Source organism: Thalassophryne amazonica, unplaced genomic scaffold (genome assembly GCF_902500255.1).
Source record: "Thalassophryne amazonica unplaced genomic scaffold, fThaAma1.1, whole genome shotgun sequence".
NCBI lineage: Eukaryota > Metazoa > Chordata > Actinopteri > Batrachoidiformes > Batrachoididae > Thalassophryne > Thalassophryne amazonica.
The window spans coordinates 183830-202157 of record NW_022986246.1 but is presented as its reverse complement, the minus strand read 5'-3'; the positions used below and the strand labels follow the sequence as shown (position 1 = coordinate 202157).

The following is an 18328-nucleotide window of genomic DNA, read 5'->3' as shown; positions in this document are numbered from 1 at the left end:
TCTATTTAAGCATAAAAATTCAAAAAGAAAAAATAATATAGCACCTTCAACTGCACCACAGACTAAAATAGTTAAATGTGGTCTATTAAACATTAGGTCTCTCTCTTCTAAGTCCCTGTTGGTAAATGATATAATAATTGATCAACATATTGATTTATTCTGCCTTACAGAAACCTGGTTACAGCAGGATGAATATGTTAGTTTAAATGAGTCAACACCCCCGAGTCACACTAACTGTCAGAACGCTCGTAGCACGGGCCGAGGCGGAGGATTAGCAGCAATCTTCCATTCCAGCTTATTAATTAATCAAAAACCCAGACAGAGCTTTAATTCATTTGAAAGCTGACTCTTAGTCTTGTCCATCCAAATTGGAAGTCCCAAAAACCAGTTTTATTTGTTATTATCTATCGTCCACCTGGTCGTTACTGTGAGTTTCTCTGTGAATTTTCAGACCTTTTGTCTGACTTAGTGCTTAGCTCAGATAAAATAATTATAGTGGGCGATTTTAACATCCACACAGATGCTGAGAATGACAGCCTCAACACTGCATTTAATCTATTATTAGACTCTATTGGCTTTGCTCAAAAAGTAAATGAGTCCACCCACCACTTTAATCATATCTTAGATCTTGTTCTGACTTATGGTATGGAAATAGAAGACTTAACAGTATTCCCTGAAAACTCCCTTCTGTCTGATCATTTCTTAATAACATTTACATTTACTCTGATGGACTACCCAGCAGTGGGGAATAAGTTTCATTACACTAGAAGTCTTTCAGAAAGCGCTGTAACTAGGTTTAAGGATATGATTCCTTCTTTATGTTCTCTAATGCCATATACCAACACAGTGCAGAGTAGCTACCTAAACTCTGTAAGTGAGATAGAGTATCTCGTCAATAGTTTTACATCCTCATTGAAGACAACTTTGGATGCTGTAGCTCCTCTGAAAAAGAGAGCTTTAAATCAGAAGTGCCTGACTCTGTGGTATAACTCACAAACTCGTAGCTTAAAGCAGATAACCCGTAAGTTGGAGAGGAAATGGCGTCTCACTAATTTAGAAGATCTTCACTTAGCCTGGAAAAAGAGTCTGTTGCTCTATAAAAAAAAGCCCTCCGTAAAGCTAGGACATCTTTCTACTCATCACTAATTGAAGAAAATAAGAACAACGCCAGGTTTCTTTTCAGCACTGTAGCCAGGCTGACAAAGAGTCAGAGCTCTATTGAGCTGAGTATTCCATTAACTTTAACTAGTAATGACTTTATGACTTTCTTTGCTAACAAAATTTTAACTATTAGAGAAAAAATTACTCATAACCATCCCAAAGACGTATCGTTATCTTTGGCTGCTTTCAGTGATGCTGGTATTTGGTTAGACTCTTTCTCTCTGATTGTTCTGTCTGAGTTATTTTCATTAGTTACTTCATCCAAACCATCAACATGTTTATTAGACCCCATTCCTACCAGGCTGCTCAAGGAAGCCCTACCATTATTTAATGCTTCGATCTTAAATATGATCAATCTATCTTTGTTAGTTGGCTATGTACCACAGGCTTTTAAGGTGGCAGTAATTAAACCATTACTTAAAAAGCCATCACTTGACCCAGCTATCTTAGCTAATTATAGGCCAATCTCCAACCTTCCTTTTCTCTCAAAAATTCTTGAAAGGGTAGTTGTAAAACAGCTAACTGATCATCTGCAGAGGAATGGTCTATTTGAAGAGTTTCAGTCAGGTTTTAGAATTCATCATAGTACAGAAACAGCATTAGTGAAGGTTACAAATGATCTTCTTATGGCCTCGGACAGTGGACTCATCTCTGTGCTTGTTCTGTTAGACCTCAGTGCTGCTTTTGATACTGTTGACCATAAAATTTTATTACAGAGATTAGAGCATGCCATAGGTATTAAAGGCACTGCGCTGCGGTGGTTTGAATCATATTTGTCTAATAGATTACAATTTGTTCATGTAAATGGGGAATCTTCTTCACAGACTAAAGTTAATTATGGAGTTCCACAAGGTTCTGTGCTAGGACCAATTTTATTCACTTTATACATGCTTCCCTTAGGCAGTATTATTAGACGGTATTGCTTAAATTTTCATTGTTACGCAGATGATACCCAGCTTTATCTATCCATGAAGCCAGAGGACACACACCAATTAGCTAAACTGCAGGATTGTCTTACAGACATAAAGACATGGATGACCTCTAATTTCCTGCTTTTAAACTCAGATAAAACTGAAGTTATTGTACTTGGCCCCACAAATCTTAGAAACATGGTGTCTAACCAGATCCTTACTCTGGATGGCATTACCCTGACCTCTAGTAATACTGTGAGAAATCTTGGAGTCATTTTTGATCAGGATATGTCATTCAAAGCGCATATTAAACAAATATGTAGGACTGCTTTTTTGCATTTACGCAATATCTCTAAAATCAGAAAGGTCTTGTCTCAGAGTGATACTGAAAAACTAATTCATGCATTTATTTCCTCTAGGCTGGACTATTGTAATTCATTATTATCAGGTTGTCCTAAAAGTTCCCTAAAAAGCCTTCAGTTAATTAAAAATGCTGCAGCTAGAGTACTGACGGGGACTAGAAGGAGAGAGCATATCTCACCCATATTGGCCTCTCTTCATTGGCTTCCTGTTAATTCTAGAATAGAATTTAAAATTCTTCTTCTTACTTATAAGGTTTTGAATAATCAGGTCCCATCTTATCTTAGGGACCTCATAGTACCATATCACCCCAATAGAGTGCTTCGCTCTCAGACTGCAGGCTTACTTGTAGTTCCTAGGGTTTGTAAGAGTAGAATGGGAGGCAGAGCCTTCAGCTTTCAGGCTCCTCTCCTGTGGAACCAGCTCCCAATTCAGATCAGGGAGACAGACACCCTCTCTACTTTTAAGATTAGGCTTAAAACTTTCCTTTTTGCTAAAGCTTATAGTTAGGGCTGGATCAGGTGACCCTGAACCATCCCTTAGTTATGCTGCTATAGACTTAGACTGCTGGGGGGTTCCCATGATGCACTGAGTGTTTCTTTCTCTTTTTGCTCTGTATGCACCACTCTGCATTTAATCATTAGTGATTGATCTCTGCTCCCCTCCACAGCATGTCTTTTTCCTGGTTCTCTCCCTCAGCCCCAACCAGTCCCAGCAGAAGACTGCCCCTCCCTGAGCCTGGTTCTGCTGGAGGTTTCTTCCTGTTAAAAGGGAGTTTTTCTTTCCCAGTGTCACCAAGTGCTTGCTCACAGGGGGTCGTTTTGACCGTTGGGGTTTTACATAATTATTGTATGGCCTTGCCTTACAATATAAAGCGCCTTGGGGCAACTGTTTGTTGTGATTTGGCGCTATATAAAAAAATTGATTGATTGATTGATTGTTTGACCCTGACCTTGTGTTTGACCCCGTGACCATGTTTTTGACTCTTTAACCCTGTGTTTGACCCTGACCTTGTATTTGACCCCGTGACCTTGTTTTTGACACTGTGTTTGTGTCTGTGATCCTATGTTTGACCCTGTGGCCATGTTTTTGACACTGTTTGACACTGTGTTTGACCCTGTGTTTGAACCTGTGACCCTGTGTTTGACCCTGTGCCCCTGTGTTTGACCCCGTGTCGAAGTTTCTGGCATGTTTTGTGTATCAGTTTAGCCTCGTGTCCAGTCACAGACAGACTCGGTAAACAGGCGTGTTCACTCAGAGTTGGTGGAACATGGTGGAAGAACAAAGTAAAGCCACATCACTGAGGACCTGCTCCTTTCTTTGTGCTGGGTGTTTGCAGAATGTTCTGGGTGTGATGGCGGCATTGGCTAAGCTGTTACGTGTCCCTTTTCCTGTCAGCTACCGGCTGAGTCCACCTGGTGGACGGCCTCAGGTAGGATCAGACTCTGCGAGGTTTGGATGATTGTGTGGTGGATTCTCTTTTGACTTTTGGGCTGTGACTGTGTGCAGAGAGCTCCAGCAGAGGGCGGTGTGCAGCAGACGCCTCCAGCAGCTGCTAACTCAGGTCAGCCATCAGACCCGCTGTTTGTCCTCTGTTCAGTGAGAGCTCGTAGTTACCGTATCCAGGAACACAAGTTTACATACACCCCAACATCCTTTTGCTGCACTCCCCCTTCTTGGTCAGTGGTGATTGACAGCTGTCTGTCTTCTGTGGATGTACAGCCATCAAGATGGATTCCATCCAACATGGAAGCTCTGCAGCTTCTGCCAGACCGCAGTGGTGCAGCTACTGCAAGGTGCTCCTGGGAAATGGTCTTCAGACAGTGACGGATCTCAAACAGGTTTGACAGGAGAAAATGAAGCACAACACTCAGTAACGTGTTCACGGACAAAACTCTGAAGCTGAGACTGTCTGTGCTGCAGGAGGTTCAGTCAGAACCAGGATCCAGTCCAAGGTTCTGCAGTTCAGACTGCTGCCATCACTACAACCAAACACCTGGAGGCAAAGTCAGGAACTCCACCTGCGTAGGTGTCCTTCCGTCTCTCTTTCTCTTTGTGAGTTGTGTGTTCTCGATGGGTCTGTTTTCTCGTCTGACTGTCTTCTGTCTCCAGCAGTCTTCAGGTCCGGCCCTTCCTGGGCAGTCGGTTGTAGTTTCTTTGCCTGCCAGCAGAGTGTACTACATCAACAACACGTGCTCCATCACCGTCCACTCACTCCCTCATTGTCCCGCCTCCCATCAGTCAGCAGTAACCTCTTCACCTCCCCTCACCTTCCCCCCTGCCTCAGCTGTCACCATGGAGACCAGGCCCAGGGCAGATGGCCTGAAGGTGGGTTTGGTTTGAAGATGACATTTCACAGATTAAAAGATGTGCCACTGATTGATTGGCTGACACACTGATTGTTGCACAGATGAAGTTGAAATTAAAGCCCCACCCCCACACTTTCCCGGGAGAGGACACCCTGTCGTGTCACGGAAAGAGGATGAAGATGTCCCGCTGGAGACGTTGGAGTGTCGACATCGCGTCGACCAGGTTCACCTGACAGTCACACTGAAGAGCTAACTCTGACCTGCTTTGGTTTCTTGATAACCTGTTGACCTTTTTTTTTTTTTTTGCTCAGGGGTCCATTCATACCCAGCGAGGCAGTCGCCATGCCAACAGAGCAGGAAGTGGATGTGTTGTTAAAGAAATTAGGGGTGTGTCTTCACCCAGACCCGTTACCGAAGGATCAGCGGCGGTGCTGCTTCTGTCACCAGCAGGGTGACGGACAGACGGATGGACCAGCCAGACTGCTGAACCTGGATCTGGACCTTTGGGTGAGAACTTCAGAACACCTGGTCATCTTGGTGTCAGTTACCAGTTTAAATGCTGCTGGTGCTCCTCGAGCTCAGCTCAGTGTGTGCACAGGATCATTAGAGGTTACCAGCAGTTACCAAAAAATGACCAAAGGCACGAGTCTGGAGTTTGATCCTGACTTTTGAATAAAACTGTCTGGATTATTCAGCGCGTAAAGGGCTGATAGCAATATAACAAACATTAGCATCCGACTGAAAGCTGTGAACCTGCATGCTCAGGATCTCCAGATGAGGACCAATGTTGTCCCAGAATACTTTATGTTGTTGTGTAGAATGTGACTGAAGACGGCCACTGTATGTCTTTGGTACCAAGTCTCTGCGGAGGATCTTTGGGTCCAGTGAACAGTTACTTAGTGAGACTCAAATGAGAAGGATCACTGACACTGTGAGGAACATTTTATCCATGCGGTGTGTTTCTGTGCACATGATCCAGGACACAGGTGACTCAGCACTGAGGAAACCAGAAACTGGAGATGGTCATGGACACGCCCACATCTCACCTTCTCATGGACACGCCCACATCTCCCCTGGCTGCAGCAGGTGGATTATGTTGAAGAGTGGGGACAGACTAGCTGTCTGTGTGGTTGCTGTCTGGGACCTGGGGCGTTCCATGATGTGGTGGACGTGTTCTCAGAGCTGAGCTGACTGGTGTGACTCCAGGCTCACTGTGTGTGAGGCGCTGAGGAGCTCTGGTTCCATTTTTAGGTGTTAACATGAGTGAAAGGAAGTTCATGTGTCTGTTAAAGTTTCTGTCCACTGTGCTCATGTGGATCAGTTGCAGACCTTCAACCAGAACTTCATCCAGGCTCAGCATCACAAAATCAGTGTGAATGTTTTACCACACTCTCGGTGTTTGTACCCTGAACACCGTTCATTAAGTACTTCAAATGTGACCTTTGAGCTGATACTTTTTCTTTTTTTGGCATCGGAGCATTTGTTCCTCATTACCAGGAAGTTGTGAGGTGCTCATGACTGAACTTATAGATCCACCTGCAGTTCCTTTTGGAACATCTGTGATGGCAGAGCAGTCAAAAATAAGAAAATACACAAAATATTTATTTAAGGTTCAAGACTAAAATCCTCAATAATTTCTTGCAAACTGTAAACAAACAACAAGATTTTTTTATGGTGAGCTGGTCAGGAGGTTGTGAGCCGCGGCTTAAGCCCCGTTTATACATAGACGGTAAGAGCTCCCGGAAGCGTCCCGGAAGAGTTTTTGGCCGTCTTAAGGATCACACGCCGTTGTTAACGCCAGCACTAGGGGGCGTGGCTTAGTTCCAGCTTTACCGGGAATCGTCGAAAAAATTATGCAACATGTCGAATAATTCCGGGAGCGCTCCCGGAGAATTCGCGTGATGACGGAGACAACGCGAACAACAGCGTTTCATACTTTTTAATTGCCGTTTCATCCTGCCCCTTCCTGTAGTGCCGCAGTTTACACCGCCGTAATTGGCGGCCGGCATTGTATCCCTAATCAACGGCATGTAAAACAGCGATAGAGCCCACATCGGCGTCCTCAAGGGTGTTTTAACCGGCGACAGAGGCAGACAAAACGGCGGCGCTAGCGGACAGTACGCCGTTCTAAACGCCACCTCCCGGTTAACGGCGTTCCAAATGGCCGATAGGCGGCAGCCAATATAAAAACACTAGCACGCTGCATGCAGGCCTCTCATTCGTGGCCAGCTCCAGATATTTTTGCAGAGAAGCTCCAGTATGCCTCCTAAAAGAAAATTGGCAGCGGCAAGGACTTACCAAGAGGTCTGGTTCAGAAGCAGAGGGTAGCCCTGTGGTGGAGACGGAGCAACACGTTGAGGAGGGGAAAAGGAAGGAGAAGAAAAGGCTGAGTATGATCTCCCTCCCCCTGCAGTGACAGAGGCTTCAGCCTATTATACTCTGGGGGCGGTGCCTATATGCAAAAGTTCCTGGAGTAACGCAGGATTTGCCTGGATAAATCCAGCGGTACACAGGGCATTATCGGCGGCAGCAGAACACCGCCGTTCTCACGTGCGTCTTAACCTGCGATTGTAAAGGATAGAACTGGGTATTAACCCCCGTTGCCTGACGTGTGCCGGATGCTACAGCGTCAAAACGCCGCTTTATTTGGCGGATTTAGCTGCGTTTTATCCGCGTATTTGCAGATAGTACGGCGGCCAAAACGCTGGCGAAATGCTCCGCCCCTTTCCACCGTGAAAACAGTCAGAACTACCGCGAACTTCGGTCTATGTACTGCCCGCTGACAAAACCGTCTATGTGTAAACTAGGCTTTAGTGTCAGCACCAACCTCTCTCTCTCTTTCTCTCTGTGTATGTGTGTGTGTATTTCAGGTCCACCTGAACTGTGCCCTGTGGTCCAGTGAGGTCTATGAGACTCAAGCCGGGGCGCTCATCAATGTTGAGTTGGCGTTGCGTCGAGGTTTGACATTGCGCTGTGCTCACTGCCAGCAGACGGGAGCCACCAGCGGGTGTAACAGCTTACGCTGCACCAACACTTACCACTTCACCTGCGCCCTGAAGGCTCGCTGCACATTCTTCAAGGTGAGACCAGCCTGACCCGCCTCCTTTCACAATAAAACTCCATGACATCCTAATATGAATCTCTTACAGACAGTGCAGTTCAAGATTGAAGTGTTTTTTTGTTGTAACCGTTGTAAGGAGTTGCCATTTACATTAACCCTCTGGAGTCTTGGCTATTATTGAGCGTTTTTGACTACTTTTGGTTTTATCTTCATGATTTACCTTAAAAAACTGCTTACTTGGCCTTTTTTGGTGTCATTGTTTTCAGCACATCCGCACCTGTGTGACTTTACAGTTTTTCTTTCATTCTGACTTACTGTATTAAAACAGTGACTCTAAATTCACCCCGAAACCTAAAATTCGAATCAGAAAACAGTTTTTTTTTACTGTGAAAACCAGAAATATTTTTAACAAACCATTTTCATAACTTAGAATGTAAATATAAATTGTAAATTTCAAAAATATATGTAAAAATGTAGCATAACAAAGTTATATCCAGCAATTCACATGAAATGCAGGAAATGCTTCAGGCATTTTTTTATGGCTATTTACATGCAATAAGATGCCACACAAATTATATTTGTGCCACTCAGAAAAACAGTTCCTGTTCAATGCACATCAGAAGCTCCAGGAATTTGTACAGATATTCCACCTCAATATCCATGTGTATTTTCCCTAATTCCTTGTTTTTGTAGCATTTTTTTTATTGGTGTTGGTACAGATTGTGCTGACTGTGTTAGTGGCCAAAAAAAGAAAAAGCTATTTTGGACTATTGGGGGGCAGGGTCTCTACCTGAACTCCTGTATTCTCCACCCCTGGAGCCTGCTGACTGCTGTGGCAGTGTGTGTCTCCGACCTGTTCTGCTGCGCTCCAGGACTCTGCACTGGAGCAGAAGTGCATAAGTCCTGAAGCTGGAAAGAGAAGCACGCGGTCCGATTCACTGTGAAAATCTCTGCGCACAGATCAGTGGATCCACCTGCTCTGGTTTGACCAGACCAGAACAATAAAGCCCACTTCATCATCAGACTGATCACACTCTGGATCAGACTATGATGACGTGGTCCGCGCTTCGGTCATCTTCATGCAGTTCAAAAAGAGAGACTTCACGCACTGTTCCAGATGCCTGATTGTTTTGATGCACTAAATAAATAAATAAAATAACTACACCACAAACTAAAACACACTCCAAGCATGGCTAATATCACAACTTTCAAAACTGATTGCCGTTTGTTTTTCGCTCCACACGAAACCACACTTTGCTTCTCTCAGCAACCAACTTATGTGGATTGAGGATCATTGTTTATTTGGTAATATATTTTACACCAGTGATAAAGAAAAAATTGTGGGCAGACAGAAACAGACAGAAGAAAAGTCCCGTTGACATAATGTGCATGCACACACACACTGGTCAGCACTGGTGCCTCACAGCAAGAAGGTCGTGGGATTGATTCCCGGCCTTTCTGTGTAGAGTTTACATGTTCTCCCCGTGTCTGTGTGGGTTTCCTCCAGTTTCCTCACACAATCAAAAACTTGCTGATTTAGGGTCTTCTCCTTTCTCTTCCTCTGACCAAGGCAGCATCTCTACATCTGGAGTTTGTCCCCGGGCTCCGATCTGTGGCGGTCCACTGCTCCGAGTGGTTCGAATGTGTCTAACTGTAATTAGGATGGTTAAATGCAGAGGACAAGTTTTGTTGTATGTATATATGCATTGACAATAAAGTTTCAATTCTTTTCTATTCTACACCCACGTGGGGTCTGTGGGTTGTTATCAAACCTACGTGAAGTTGGTGATTGTGATTGGATAGCTCCTTAGTTTTCCACCAATGGTAACACCCTCTCTCCTGCTGCAGTTGAAGGAGTCGTATTTCATTCCAGCCTTCTCGCTCGTCAAGCTGAAAAAGGAAATGAGTTGTTTTTGCTGCAGCTGTCTGCAAAACGCACAGCGAATATGAGAATATTATCCCCAAAAAACTTCTGTAAATTTTTAATCATAATTCGGGTTATACTTGGCCTGTTAATAAAATTTTAAAAGTGGTGTGGAGGTTGAATTCCACATGTTCAGCACGCATTCAAATAGACACTCAGATTGGAGCAGATTGTGTGCTACATCCACTTAATTAGGTCATGTGACTTTTGACACGGAGACGCGTCAGTCGACTCCAGAGGGTAAAAAACAAAATTCCTGCTACTTTCCTGTCCTCTGTGTGCCTCACACAGTTTGAATGTTATGCTTGGAAAAATTGACCCACAATGCATTGTGTCATAAACATCCATTTTTACTTCACAATACCTTTACAAAGTCTTCACAGTGCCATCAAGTATTGTGAAGGCTTTGTGAAGGTGGTGTGAAGATATTGTGAAGGCTTTGTGAAGATATTGTGAATGCATTGTGAAGATATTGTGAAGGCTTTGTGAAGGTATTGTGAAGGCTTTGTGAAGGCATTGTGAAGGCATTGTGAAGATATTGTAATGGCTTTGTGAAGGTATTGTGAAGGTATTGTGAAGATATTGTAATGGCTTTGTGAAGGTATTGTGAAGGTATTGTGAAGATTTTGTGAAGGTATTGTGAAGGTATTGTGAAGGCTTTGTGAAGATATTGTGAAGGTATTGTGAAGATATTGTGAAGGCTTTGTGAAGGTGTTGCATCAGTGAGACATTGGATGTCTAGACGTTTCCTACTTTTAAACTCTAAGACTGAAATGATAAGACAGTGAGACATCGGCATCAATTTGACCAGTTAACGCTCAGCCTCGGCTCGTGTGTCATACATCACACTGACAAAGTGAGGAACCTTGGGGTAATTTTTGATCCTTCGTTGTCCTTTGACCTCCATATTAGAAATATTATGAGGATTGCTTTCTTCCACCTGTGAAATATAGTAAAGATTTGTCCCATCCTGTCTATGGCTGATGCTGAGACCCTGATCCATGTGTTTATCTCTTCTAGATTGGACTACTGCAATGTTCTATTTTCTGGTTTACCACAGTCTAGCATTAGGGGTCTCCAGTTGGTCAAAATGCTGCTGCCAGACTTTTGACAGGAAGCAGAAAGTTTGACCACATTACACCTATTTTGGCATCTCTTCACTGGCTTCCTGTCCCAGTGAGATCAGATTTTAAGGTTCTGCTACTAACCTATAAAATTATTCATGGACTGGCACCTCCCTACCTAGCTGACCTAATTAAACCTTACGTACCGGCCCGGGCTTTACGTTCTCAGGGTGCAGGACTACTTTGTGTCCCTAGGGTGAATAAGAAGTCTGTGGGTCACAGAGCTTTCTCTTATCGTGCCCCTGTTCTGTGGAATGATCTCCCTGCGTCAATAAAACAGTCAGATTCTGTAGAGACTTTCAAGTCCAGACTTAAGACGCACTTATTTTCCCTTTCATATGGCTAGCATACTGGTATAGTATGCTTACTATACTATACTATGCTTTTTCCTCTTTTAATTCATTTTCTTAGTAATTGGAGCGTGCCGCGGCCTCAACTTTATCTAAATTCTGGGTCTTTTAGTGAAGTTTAGGGCTAGTGGCCGGCGATCACCTTAGTATTTCTCTGTTTTTCTTGTTGTTTAATGCTCACAAATTATACTGTATTTCTTGTCTTTCTGATGCCTGATTCTGTTTTTTTTCTCTCTGTTTAAGGTGCAGCTCCATCCAGAGATGGGTGTGGTATTTGTGTTGGCAACCCTCCTGTCCTGTACACCAACAGCATTTCCTGTATATTCGTTCTGTAAATTGTTCTGTAATTTATGTCTGTATCATGGCCCAAGCAGAGGGTCACCCCTTTAAGTCTGGTCTGCTTGAGGTTTCTTCCTCAGAGGGAGTTTTTCCTTACCACTGTTGCTCTGGGGGTTGGTAAGGTTAGACCTTACTGTGTGAAGCACCTTGAGGCAACTCTGTTGTGATTTAGCACTATATAAATTAAATAAATTGAAGGTATTGTGAAGGCTTTGTGTCCTTCTGCCTTCCTGCCTGTGTGTCTGCCCCCCCCCCCCCCCCCCCCATAAAGGGTGTAAGTGTTCTGAAATAGTCTCCTGTCACAGTTTTAGCCTCAATTTCGTCTCACCCTGTACTAGTCCTTGTTACTGGTTAGAAATACACATATTTTCATATTGTTCCATTTGCGCTTATTTTACCAGAGTTATGGCCCTTGATTAAAAAATCACTGCCACTTTCATGAGTTGGTGCCTGCATTCTGGAATCAACTTTCAAAGCAGTATTAGGAGGAATTTTGGGAAACCTGATAGAATTCCTTGAAATGTCTCAGAATGTACCAAAGCAGCGTTTGGGATGTTGTGCTCTCAGACAACTCTTGGTTTTTTGGTTTTTGAGGAGCAGAAGATTTGCATTTTATTAGTGATGCATACACAGAGCATGTCAGCGTGCACCCTTTGTGATTGATTTGAAAGAATTGCTCCTGGTGAACTCTGGGTGTCTGATGCATGCAGGCCGTCAGACCTGTTGATGGATCTTCAGACTGAACCTGCGCTTTGTCTCTTGCAGGATAAGACGATGCTTTGCCACTTCCACAAACCCAGGGTTCTTCCTTTCAGTGGGGACAAATCTTCTAACACCTCCCCCTCCTCCACACCCGGGTCGACACCGGATACGGCGGTGGCGGTCTCTGACCCGTACGACTCTGAGCTGCAGAACTTTGCTGTGTTTCGGCGAGTTTATGTTCAGCGGGATGAGGCCCGGCAGATTGCCGCTGTGGTTCAGCGGGGCGAGCGGCAGCACACTTTTCGAGTTGGCAGCCTCCTCTTCCGTGCTGTTGGCAGGCTCCTCCCACAACAAATGGATGCCTTCCACAATGAAACTGCTATCTTTCCCGTTGGTTACCACGCCATCCGCATCTACTGGAGCCTACGCAGCAGCAACAGGTAGAGTGCCACTGCATCAGTCTAGTAGAATGTTCTTCTGGATGCCATTGATGATGCAGCAGTATTTCACTGTCATCGTGTCATGCTTGGCTGCTGACATCGCTGTGTGTGTTTGTGGGTGAATGTGAGGCATCATTGTAAAGTGGTTTGAGCGTCTAATTCAGATGGTTGGTGCCTTTATAAATGCAGTCTGTTATCATTTTTTCCATCCCAAAGTTGAACTATGAAATGTTTCTTCAAATCCTTGTGGTCACTGAGACCTTTCCTGCTCCTGTAGATGTCACTGTTGGGTTAATGGGCTGGTTTCTTCATGGTGCCTGGCACCCGTTTCCCAGGGTTTCCAGTCAAGTACTTAAACTGAAGCTGCCCCCCACAATTTCAGTTCATTTTCATTGATATAGCACCAAATCACAACAAAGTTACCACAAGATGCTTCACACGAGTAAGGTCTAACCTTACTAACCCCAGAGCAAGAACACAGGTGACAGTGGTCAGAAAAAAACTCCCTCTGAGGAAGAAACCTCAAGCAGACCAGACTCAAAGGAGTGACCCTCTGCTTGGGCCATGATACAGACACAAATTACAGAACAATTCACAAAACAAATATACAGGAAATGTTGGTGCACAAGACAGGAGGGTCTCCAGCACAAATACCACACCCATCTCTGGATGGAGCTGCACCTTAAACAGAGAGAAAAAAAAACAGAATCAGGCATCAGAAAGACAACAAATACAGTATAATTTGTCAGCATTAAACAACAAGAAAGACAGAGAAATACTAATGGCCCAGTCACACGGCCCACAACGATTCCTGAACGAAGGGAGAAAGTAAAAAATGTTAAAATTCATTGAGAAAAGGTGGATGAAAGAGCTTTCATCACCGAACAGTCTGCGAAGCAAGAGCGCAAAAGGGACAAAAGAGGAACTTAACAAAACCGAAGCTCACGATCTCAACGAAACGCGCCTGGAGCCACAGCTGGAGCAGTGTGTGTCTGCATCTCTGCGTTCCAGGACTCGGCGCTGGATCGGAGCTCATAGCACCTGAGTCCTGGAGAAACTGCAAACAGAATCTGTGGAGATCTGTGTGCATGTCGATGGACCACCTGCTCTGGTTCCTCATCCAGAACAAAAAAGGGATGATCTCCATCATCATCAGAATCCACACTGTCTGTCGACACTCTGTGCGCTCCGTCGTGCTCCAATTAAAAAATAAAAAAAAAACTGTTCTGTGGTCACTGCTGTATCACTGTATTATGTTCTAAGCCGTATATATTGATTTATAACAGAAAACTGTCAAAAGGGAGAATAAATATAAGTGTAAAGATGTTTGAATATATCAGAACAGTAAATTAATCAGTGCATGTGAACGCGCATTGACTCACGTGCGGTTATTCCACCAGCTGATCACTGATCCACAACGTGAATTCTTCCTTCCAGAACAGCTCTTTATATCATCATTTTGATTAATCTACCTGTTGTCACATGTACAGAAGGACTGGATTGTCATTCCTACACTCATATTGTTAGATTTAATACAAAATAAGCAGCGCACAGAGCAACTCCTGCTGCCGATGATGATTCAAGTACCGTCGGAAATTACACAACTTTTTCATTGTTTCAAATTCAACAGGTGCTTGTGGCAAAATAATTAATTCTATCCACACAAAAGATTAATTCTGGCCTATGTAAGGTGCCAGAGCCCAGTGAAGCTGCCCCCCCACACAGATAAAAAAATCCAAGCAAGCAGGCTGAGTTTGCCCTGTAATTTCCAACGGTACATGAACACAGCAGCAGCCTCAGCGCTCACAAACCGGCTTCTGCACTGTGTGAAAACATTCAGCTGCTCCAACGAAGTCAAATTAAACAGCAGCAAAACAAAACACAGATGAACTGAGGTTTTTGTTGCCCTTCGTTCAAATTTTTCAACAGTTTAAAAATCCTGACGAAGCGCCTGCTGCAGGAACAAGGCTGCGCGAAGGTTAAACGATGCCAACGACAGTCAATGAAGGTCCAGATTTCTTGTTTCGTCAGGGCTTCGTCACCCTTCGTTAAGTGCCGTGTGACTGGGTCATAAGGTGATCGCCGGCCACTAGCCCTAAACTTCACTAAAAGACCCAGAATTTAGATAAAGTTGAGGCCGCGGCACGCTCAGTTTACTAATAAATGAATTAAAATAGTAAGAAGCATAAAACAAAACTGTACCAGTGTGCTAGCCATACAAAAGGGAAAATGAGCGCATCTTAAGTCTGGACTTGAAAGTCTCCATAGAATCTGACTGTTTTATTGATGCAGGGAGATCATTCCACAGAACAGGAATTACATAATGAGCCATAAATGATTCTAGTTTCAGACCCTATAGCTCCTCCCCCTTCCCCGCCCACTGGAGGTTGACTTTGAAGTTGACAAACATTACAGTGTCCACTGCTGTTATAAGTCAGAAAATCTTTTCATGATCAGATGTCATCAGTAAGTAGGGATGGGTATCGTTAAGAAATTATTTGATCCACCAACATCAATAAGCTTTTTGCTCAACGATTCCGTTATCGGTCCTTCAGAGCAGCCGTTATTTTGGGGGGTGTTTGTCAGGAAAATGATCATTTCTCTACATTGATTACAGACCCTGCAGTGGGTCTGTAATCAACTTTTCTGCAGCGCAGCTTTGCTTTGAACCTTGAACCAATTCAAGCAGTGCTTCGATCTACTGCTTCATTGATTCATTGTTTTATTTTGCTTTATCTTAATTTTCCTCGGTAAAACCCTAAAGAGCATATGTCTGTGAGTAATATTTACCTTTTTATGTTAAACCGACCTGTTATGGTCTTCTGAAACAGTTGACAGATGTATTTTATAACTAAAAAAATGGGACCAATGCTAACGTGTTAGCATGTCTATGGCATTTTCAATGTTAAAGTTAGCATTAAGCTGTTGCAGCTGTCAGCATATTTGTGTGCATTTGTTTTCTGTATAATAATTAATGGCTCAGTGTTCATTGTCGTAAAAGAGTCAAATTGGAATTTTTCTAATTTATTTTTATTTATATATTAAAAAATAATAATAATAACTAGGACTGCAAGCAGTCATATATGGGCCCTCGTTCTGCGCAACTGCCTACCGAGGCCAGCGTGTCCCCTTGTGACCAGATGTGGGCATGTGCGTAACCAACCACTCATCACACAGTTCAAATTTCAAGCAAATCACACAATGCATGAAGGAGTTATAAGTTGACGGTTCATCCACTAGGGAGCACTCAGAGCACAAACAGAGGGGCCAGGTGTGTTGAGGGGCCAACCCTCATCATACATGTGAAGTTTCAAGTCAATCAGGCAAAGCATGAAGGAGTTATCATGAATTGAGATTCCATGGTGAAGGGTCAAAATGGCGGCACCATAGCGGCCACACCCTTCAACATAGAGAAAAGCTTTCGATAACTTTTGATCAGTATCATGTGTGGATGCTGTAAAAGAAATTTGAAGTGCATTGGACAAAATCCCTAGGAGGAGTTCGTGTGGAAATCACGCCAAAATGAGAAGAAAATTCAAAATGGCCGACTTCCTGTTTGGAATAGACACATGGTGCAACGTCTATGCAAGTCACACGTGTACCAATTTTCATCTCCCTATTCCAAAAAACCCCTATGGGGAGGGGTTTTTGACAGTTTCAAGGGGGCGCTATTGAGGCATTTTGCCCCGCCCATGGGCGACGCCCCTATGAATTGTAAAAGGTTGTCGTGCTCGACCTGTGTATCAATTTTCATGATGATATGACAGAATTAAAGCCGTCAAAAAGAAGAACGTAATTTCATGGCGAATGGCAGATATTCGGCAAGCCGCCACACATATGCTGTTACTCTTAACTTCACGGCTTTCATCGCCTATGTTCACCAACTTGTTCTGCATGTTTTAGAAGTGGAATGAAGTTGATTGGGCTAACTATGTGACATCAGGACCTGTTAAAGTAAAAATAGGACATTTCCTGTTACCACCTGTTACCAGGGGGCGCTATGGCGGAGGTGGGAACTTAAGATATGCAGACGTTCAGGGCGGAGCCCTCATCATGTCCAACAAGTTTGAAGGATCTACGCTGAAGTATCAAATTTTGGATCCGGCCAGATGACTTTGCAAAGTTTGTTGTTTTTGAGCACAGGAAGAGGCCGAAATCTGGATTTTAAGAGTGAGAATAATAATAATAAACAGCGCAATTACAATAGGGTCCTCGTAGGACTTTTTCCTACTCGGGCCCTAATAAGAGCAACAACAACAATAATAGTAATAAGAACTCATAATAATTTACAATATTACAATACAATTTTAGAGAAAGAGACAAAAAGAACCTGATGAAACAAAACACAACAGAAAAGATAAAACCAACTAACAATGAAACTAAATAAGTGTTTCCTGTGAACACCTAGTGACTCTTACGCCTCCATTTCTTCCCTGTCTTATTTAAGTTTAATGACACTTTGTTTCAGTCAAACCATATTTTCAAAGTGTTAATTTCTTCAGTGATTTTCTCCAGAACTATCTGCCAAACGAGAAAACTGCATCCTAGTAAGAGCAGAATACTACTGGAATGACTTTGAATAAAGAAAGTTGGGGTTTTTTTTCTCACTAAATGGATGCTGCACTCAGTGCAGTTTATTGTCTGGAATAGTCCCAGATTGCATTTCAGAGCTTTTTATTTATGTCCAGAGATCAAGGATCCAGTGACCAATTTAAAATGTTGTTGGCTTAGAAAACCTGTAAAATCTACTTTCACAGAAAGTTCACAAGAGCTATTGATAAGGGAATTGATAATGGCATCGATATCGATGAAATCTTATTAATACCCATCCCTGGTCGGTAAGTAACGTTAATGTAAATTTAGCTAAATTAGCATGACAATGCGTTGTCTCCTTGTGCAAAAATATGTGAACTTAAAGGTGCTCTAACTCAGAATTTCCACATGAATACTGCAGCAGTCGACGCCTCACTTTTTATGTAAAGATTTATTGTTTTGTTGTTGTTGTGAAGCAACACTCCCTCTGTGCTCAGGGCTTTTCTGTCCCATTGACACACTTGGTCTGGCTGCCTGCACACATTTAGTGCACGGGATTCTACCCTGCACACATTTAGTGCACGAGACTCTACCCTGCACACATTTAGTGCACGAGACTCTACCCTGCACACATTTAGTGCACGGGACTCTGCCCTGCTCACATTTAGTGCACGAGACTCTGCCCTGCTCACATTTAGTGCACAAGATTCTGCCCTGCGCACATTTAGTGCACGAGACTCTGCCCTGCGCACATTTAGTGCACGAGATTCTGCCCTGCTCACATTTAGTGCACGAGACTCTGCCCTGCTCACATTTAGTGCACGAGATTCTGCCCTGCTCACATTTAGTGCACAAGACTCTACCCTGCACACATTTAGTGCACGAGACTCTACCCTGCACACATTTAGTGCACGAGACTCTACCCTGCACACATTTAGTGCACGAGACTCTGCCCTGCTCACATTTAGTGCACGAGATTCTGCCCTGCGCACATTTAGTGCACGAGATTCTGCCCTGCTCACATTTAGTGCACGAGACTCTGCCCTGCTCACATTTAGTGCACGAGACTCTACCCTGCACACATTTAGTGCACGAGACTCTACCCTGCACACAT

At 43.6% G+C, this 18328-nt stretch overlaps 1 protein-coding gene across 1 annotated transcript in view; it reads left to right on the top strand.

Moving 5' to 3' along the window:
- Window positions 1-12745, top strand: part of LOC117505783 — a 283549-nt gene extending 270804 nt beyond the window's left edge. The window contains 9 exon segments of the mRNA XM_034165323.1: window positions 3772-3864; window positions 3942-3996; window positions 4155-4273; window positions 4356-4457; window positions 4545-4760; window positions 4843-4964; window positions 5053-5248; window positions 7612-7821; window positions 12305-12745. Coding sequence (XP_034021214.1) covers window positions 3772-3864; window positions 3942-3996; window positions 4155-4273; window positions 4356-4457; window positions 4545-4760; window positions 4843-4964; window positions 5053-5248; window positions 7612-7821; window positions 12305-12685 — 1494 coding nt within the window. The 3' untranslated portion in view covers window positions 12686-12745.
- Window positions 12746-18328: the final 5583 nt, after the last annotated feature.